This window comes from Corvus hawaiiensis, chromosome 20 (genome assembly GCF_020740725.1).
Source record: "Corvus hawaiiensis isolate bCorHaw1 chromosome 20, bCorHaw1.pri.cur, whole genome shotgun sequence".
NCBI lineage: Eukaryota > Metazoa > Chordata > Aves > Passeriformes > Corvidae > Corvus > Corvus hawaiiensis.
This window is the reverse complement of record NC_063232.1, coordinates 1192279-1199056: the sequence shown is the minus strand read 5'-3', so window position 1 is coordinate 1199056 and position 6778 is coordinate 1192279. Positions and strand designations below refer to the sequence as shown.

The 6778-nt window shown below is 54.8% G+C and overlaps 1 protein-coding gene across 1 annotated transcript; it reads left to right on the top strand.

Annotated features, from left to right (window-relative positions):
- The first annotated feature begins 175 nt into the window (after window positions 1-175).
- On the top strand, window positions 176-2432 carry MRPS23 (mitochondrial ribosomal protein S23). Its single transcript, XM_048324669.1, has 5 exons — window positions 176-314; window positions 425-592; window positions 1238-1315; window positions 1425-1548; window positions 2013-2432. Exons 1-5 carry the CDS (start codon window positions 271-273, stop codon window positions 2169-2171), a joined length of 573 nt encoding a protein of 190 aa, XP_048180626.1. The 5' UTR covers window positions 176-270; the 3' UTR covers window positions 2172-2432.
- Window positions 2433-6778: the final 4346 nt, after the last annotated feature.

The following is a 6778-nucleotide window of genomic DNA, read 5'->3' as shown; positions in this document are numbered from 1 at the left end:
CGGGACTGCTGGCGCTGCCGGGGCTGGGGCTGAGGGTGCCGGGGCACGGCCGGGACGGCGCCGGGGCGGCCTTAAACCGACGGGGCGATCCGCCCGCGCCGCCGCTCGGCCAGCGGCTGCCGCCGCCTGCGCACCTCCTCCCGCTGCCGCTCGGCACTCGGCCGCGCGCCCTGGCGGCCGCTCCGGTTCCGGTTCCGGTTCCGGCTGCGGCTGTGGGGCAGCACCGGGCCGGGCTCGGGGCGCTCCGGGGGCCCGTTTGGCGGGGCCGCCATGGCCGGGAGCCGCACGCAGAAGATCGGGAGCGTGTTCAGCCGGTGCGGGGAGGAGGGTTCATCCGGGGCGGGGGCCGGGGGATGCCGGCGGTCCTGGTTCTCCCGTGAGCGCGGCGTCCTGAGCACCCCCCGCCGCCGCTTGTCCCCCACAGGGCGCGGAACCTGGTGCGCATCGGGATCATGGAGAAGCCGCTGTGGCTGGACGTGTACGCCGCGTTCCCGCCGCTGCGGGAGCCCCTGTACCGAGTGCCGCGGCCGCGCTACGGGCGGGTCACGGACGCGATCCCGCCCATCCTCTACCGGGAGGACCGAGAGCGAGCGTGAGTCCGGCCCGGGCGCCGCCTATGGGCCTGTGCCCCTCCGGCCCTGCGGGCAGCGCAGAGGGCTGTCCCCGGTGTCACCGGGAGGGGACGATCCGCGTTGTCCCTCGGGGAGCGCTCCCGAATCAGCGGCAGCCTTCGCTTCGTGGTTCGCGGGGCTGTTTGAAGTCAATGGGGTGGGGTTTGTGCTGTTCCCTGTGTGTGCAGTGGCTGCTGGAGGCTCCTCTGCGGTGGGAAGGGCAGATCCCTGTCGGGCACGGAGCTCCAGGCTGGGTTACCCCGCTGAGAGGGAGCTGCTCCGACGCGCTGCTGCTGCTGCTGCTGCTGCTGGTGCTGGTGGTGGTGGTGCTGATTAACTGGGCTTTATTAATACAGTAAAAAAGCTGGAACAAACTTCTGCAGAATCCCAGACTGGTTTGGGTTGAAAGGGACCCTCAAACTCATTCAGTCCCACCTTCCACTATGCCAGGCTGCTCCAAACCCTGTCCAGCCTGGCCTTGGACACTTCCAGGTGTTCATAAAGGTTCTTGTGAAAAGGAGAAATAGTGTGAATGCTCTTACTGCCCACTAAATTAACTGACTGTGCTGTTGTCTATTTACTCTTGATTTAGCTGCAAAAACCAAACTCTTTCCTTTTCTGACCAGGAGATTTTACAAAGTTTATGGCAATGGCCCAAGACCTTTTGACCTGACACGGTTAAACTTCAAATCTACTTGCCAGAGGTAAGATGATAATTAAACCAGGAATATTTCTGAGACTGTCCCTTTCTCCCTGTCCATCAGTGAACCAGAACATTACTTGTGAGTGTAAAAAAGCAATTTTGCAATCCAGGTTCATTGAGAAATACAATGAACTGAAGGAAGAAGGGAAGATTGAAGAGGAGAAATTGTTTGAAGAAACAGGAAAAGCCCTTTTGGCCAGTGGGATCATTTTACAGAGAAGAGGAACAGATAAAGTGAGTATTAAATATCCACAGAGTTGCTTGGCTGGTGGATGGAGAAAACTCCACTCCCAGGCCCTTAACGGTGCGTTGGTCTGAATTAAATCTGCAGCAAGGCAGTCACACACTTTGCTCTTGGCCATGAATGTGTCTGGCCAAGGTTAAGGGACTTGTGGGTCAGGAAAGATCTTGTTCTGGTGATGAAATGGATAATCATTCAAACAGTCCATGGTGTATCTGTATAAACCTTTTGGAACTTTGTATGTTTGTTGTGGCATTGTGAATTTTCCCATCTTTTAGCTCAAGGTCAGCAGCCTCTCTGGGAGTATCCTGCCCTAGTGACACTGTGTTGTACCTTCATAATAATCTCAGCATGAATTAAACTTTTTCTGGGCACACAGAGGGCCATTGCTCTCCTCAGGCACCCTTCAGAAGCTTTTCCCACCCTGTTTTATGTGTTTTTCTGTCCTTCCCTGCAGGTAGCACAGCAGGAGCAGCAGGATGCTGCATCCAGGGATCCTGCCCTGCACCTGCAGCTCCAAACTGTGCTGGAGGAGCTGCAGGAGAAGAGGAAGGACGGGGAGGAGCAGCCACCAGAGCTGGCAGGGACACAGAAGGAGAATCCCTCTCCCTCCTGACAGCCCTGCTGTCCTGTGTCACCTGCCAGGAACCAACCCCCACCCCTTGTTTTGGGACATTTCCCTCAGGGAACACACCTGAGCATCCTGGTGCCCTCCAGGCTTGTGCATGTGACACATCCTCCCCTCTGTCCAGCTCCACATTGACAGAGTCACAGATAACTCTATTTTTTTTTTAGGGTTCATGATGGTTTTCTGAAGTCAGGTTAGAAAATATGAGTGAAAAAGTGGAAAATTAAAACATTTTCTTTAAAAATTGGAGGTTCTGCCTGTTCAGGTGTCTCATTTGCAGTAGCAAAGATGTTTCCTGCTGTGGGAATGACAGATCCTGTTTGATGTGTTCCAGCAGCTGTCTGAAGTGTCATCTTTTTATAGCTGATTGGGGAAAGGTGCTATTTATAGAAATGGCATCATATGCTCTTCCCATTCCATCATTTGCTTAAATCCAGAGCGGGATGAAGTGTGGCAGTACCAGATAATTGGGAGCTTTGCAGGTTTTTAGTGACTCCTAATGAAATTGGTCACCTTTGAAGTGTGAAAATGGGATGTTCCAGCTGCTTGCTGAGGGAAAGGTGATGCTGCTTAGGAAACAGTCACTGGAAATTTGGCATGAGAAAAACATAAGGAAATAACAACCAATCTTCCTGGGATTAGGAGGGAGTTCTTCCCATGCCTGCAAATCCAGTGGCTGGCTGATCTTTCATTAAACATTTTGGCTTGGGCTGTGTGAAAGACAAACACTGTTTGTTTTGTCTCTTTTCATTTGTGATTTTTTTGTGTTTTTCTTCTGTCTGTTATTCTTTAAAATACCAAACTGCCACCCCCTTCCCAGCAGGTGTAAATGATGTCCAATCTCTCCCTCCCTGCCCAGTTCAGTGCTGCTGCTGCTGTGTGTGATGCAGGAAAGCTCAGTGGCAGGGAAAAGCAGGATGTAAAAATGCTCGTGGTTTGGCTTCTGTGGTTAAACTTTATTCCTAGTTCTGCACTGTAGCTCAAGAGGAGTGCAGGTTTTCTTACAAAGAGCAAAAATCCCTCTGTTTTAGCAGTGATCCATTTCCAGACTGAGCAATAACATGGAATTTAGAGCCCTCACAGAGCCTCGGGCTGTGCCCTGAACGAGTTGCTGTGCAGAGCAGGTGAGGAGAAAGCTGGAATTCGTTTTATTTTGTGTTGAAAAAAGTCAGGGGGGTGGCTCTGGGGGCAGATCCCTCCCAGCGGGACCGGCCTCCCTAAGTGGGCTCAGCTGGGAGCCCTTGGATTTGCCCTCAGGCACAGCTGAGGCCTGGGAGGGGTGGACTGAGAGACCCCTCAGGCGTTTTTCCTCCCCTTTAACACCTGGGAAGTTGATGGTGACCAGCTGCAAGCCATTAATTACCATGACCACAGGCGATGACCACAGGTGAGAGGGTTATAGGGTGATTGCCTCGTGCCCACGGAGCCCAACCACGATTCGGGAAGTGCAGAAAGCCTTGGATTTGTGGAGCAGCCCCGTGCTGGGAGGGTGCAGCGGTGCTTCGGCTCCTGCTCGAGCAGTTGTGCCCTTCACTGGCGGGTGCACCCCGTTGTTCCCAGGCAGGTATGTGGCCAAATGTGCGGGAGAACCTGGAACTCTGTAAGGGATCCTCTGTTTTCAGTGGAGGGGAGAGAGAGGGGGAGGAAGGAGTCTTCCCATGGTGTGAATGTGGGAATTCCCTCTTGGAAGCTCCAGGGCAGAGCCAGCCCTGGGCCGGGCAGTGGCAGGCCGTGGTTGGAATGTTCAGCGCCGCGGATTTGTTGTGTCTGGTGGGTGCCGGGGAACCCACGGGATAAGGGATGCGAGCCGGAGTGTTTGGCGCAATTAACATAAAACCAATTAAACCCAGTGAGTTCGAACAGCGTTTGACGGGCTGGGAGGGAGATGCCGGTGGTCGGGACCTGCTGGAACTCAGGCACTTTAATTAAGAGGTTCTGGGCAGCAGCCGGGGGCCGATTCGGCGCTCCCGGGGCGTTTCCCCGGCAGCAGCAGGCGGTGTGAGGGGTTGGTGCGCAGCCCCGGCCCCCGGCGCTCCCCGCTAGGTGGGAGCCGCGCTCCGCGCTCCCGGTGCCGAGCGGCGGCCGCGGCCCCTCCCCGAGCCCCGCCCGGCAAGGGGGGCACGGCAGCACCGCCGGGCTCCCGCAGGAGAGGGAGAGAGTCCGAGCTTGCGCCAGAGAGTATTGGAGAAAGCATCGCGGCTTCCCCTGGGAGCCGGGGGAAGCACCGAGGGAATTGCGGTGATGGAGAGCCCCGGGGTGCGGGGATTCCTGCCCTGGAGAAGGCAGAGTTTGCTCCTGGGCTTTGCAGGGCTGTGACCCTCTCACTTGCCCTCCGCAAGGACGGCTCCTGCGGTCCGGTAGCGGTCCCACAGCCGGCGAAGCCCCGGCTGCCATCGGAACGCTCGGTGGCTGCTCGGAGAGAGGCGGTCGCTGCCATCCCACATCCCGTCCCAGAGTGTGACCTTTCCTGGGCGAAATTCCTGACCTTCCTCCCGCGGGGCGAGTGCTGCGTGCGGCAGCTCCTCTCGCTGATCGCCAGGCTATTTTAAGTGACAGTAAATGCCGAAGTATTAGTTACACGGTGCCTTAATTCCTGAGCCATCAAAGACGAGACAAGCGCCGGCAGTGACACCTTCCTCAGCTCTGACTGCCAGGCTGAAGGTTTTCCAAGGCCAGTTCCTAAAAACGTGGGCTTCACCTGAAAGTTTTAGGGTGAAGAACTGCCTGCCCTCCAGCAGAATGCAGGTACATTGGTGCAATGGATGAGTGGAGGAGTCTGCTGGCGGTGATGCAGCATTCCTTAGACCGATGTTTTTTCCCAAACAGTGCCAGTGCAGGATGTGTCCTGCTGGAACGAGCACCTCCAGGCCCACAGATCAGGGCTGCAGAGCCGGGCTCTGAGCTTGGGCACTGTTTAAGCCCACAGGCAGCTGCCCCCAGAGCCGTGCTCAGCCCCTTCACGTGCTCCTGGGCAATGGATTATCCGCTGGTATGTGTTGATGGCAGGGGAACTAAGGATTTAGTAGGATCAGGTCTAATGTCTGGAGCAGCCAAAATAATTCATCAGCTTTGCTGGAAAAACAGGTGATCTGACCTTGCCAATGCCAAGCTTCCTCGAGGCAGATAATAAAGGGTTTAATGTTTAAAGAAGGCTCCACGTAAGATATAAAATTATTGGTATTGCTACTCTGTAGAATCCTCTGGGATTTGCCTCTGCCCAGCCCTGCCTGCACACACACATTTGGTCTTCAAACCTGCCCTGTTTTGAGCTTTGGAATATTCCAGAGATCTGTATCTGTTAGAAAAATGGATGTGGAATCAGAGCAGGGTGCTGGCTCTGATGTGCTGTGTTTCCACACTGAAGAGGGGATGGCGTAGAGGTGGCTCGTGCTTTGCAAGACCTGGGCAGTGTTGGTTCTGCCACCTGCCTGGTTCTAAATTAGAGCTTTTTAATGGTTTGGGATTGGTGCTCTTTGCAGTGTTTTTCTGTGCAGCCCCAGCAATGTCCATGGCACAGTAATTCCTGGCCCAAGAATTCTGGGATGTGTAAGATGCAGGACAAAACCCCTGGGGAGGGTGAGAACAAACCAGTGAGAACAGCGGGTTGAGCTCAGCAGTGGCTGAAGAAGCTGCTGCTGTTTTACCAGTAAATGTTAAGTACTGGCAGGACCTGACCCCCTTGTTGGTCAGTTCTGACCCAGTGACGGCAGCCACGGCCAGTTTGGCCAGGTCAGCTGGTGGGGCTGAGTCCCTGAGGGATCCCAGCTGCGGGGCGAGTTCACTCTCGGGCACTGCAGTGCATTTAATGAACATTTTGACAATCCTTCCAGGAAGGCCGGGCTGTGCTGTGTCCCACAGCTCAGTCTGGCTGCGAGGGGCCCACTCTGGAGCGTGAGGGCTTTGCTGGCAGAAAGGGATGTGTCGCCCCAAGAAACCCCTGTGGCCCCATCCCGATGAGCTCTTGCCTCGGTGTCTGCAGTGGCGCTGCTCCCCTGGGGCCAGTGTCACTCCATCAGAGCCAGTTGCTCCCCCAGCTGCTCCCCCGAGCCAGGGATCTGAAATCTCCCGTGGACACAGCAGTGATTTGGGATGTCCCCCACTGCTTCGAGGCCCGGAGCATCAGCGATGCTGGAGGGGTCCCCGCAGGAGCCCGGTGGCTCAGCTGCCCTTGTCTCTGTCTGTCCCTGTGCTGCTGCTGCCTCTCTGCATATTGCAGGCTCATTCTGATGTGCGCTAATGTTATTATCCTCCAGAAATTGAAATCAAGTCTGAACCTATAATGTTTCACTGGGAGGGAATTGGGGTTATATATTCCTGTGTACAGCAGCATTCTATTTCAGTCATAGCATTTAATTATGATTGGTGTGTTAGTGCCCACCAGAGCATAACAAATTGTCATTATGTTATTCTGCTGAGTCTAATTTAATTGGCAAGTTGTCACAAAAGCAATTATCCATCATTTATTTTGTTGCCATAACCACATCTTGGAGAGCACCTGCTGTCTGAAGTGGAAAGGCTCTGCAGTCTCTTGGTCCTGGATTTCTTCCACTTGCCTGACACAAAGACACCATTTCCTCTTATTTAAAAATATGTTT

Coding starts and splice junctions, on each gene's coding strand:
- MRPS23 (XM_048324669.1), top strand. CDS start 271: ATGGCCGGGAGCCGCACGCAGAAGATCGGGAGCGTGTTCAGCCG. Junction 315..424: donor ATCGGGAGCGTGTTCAGCCG/GTGCGGGGAGGA, acceptor TGTCCCCCACAG/GGCGCGGAACCTGGTGCGCA. Junction 593..1,237: donor CGGGAGGACCGAGAGCGAGC/GTGAGTCCGGCC, acceptor TTTTCTGACCAG/GAGATTTTACAAAGTTTATG.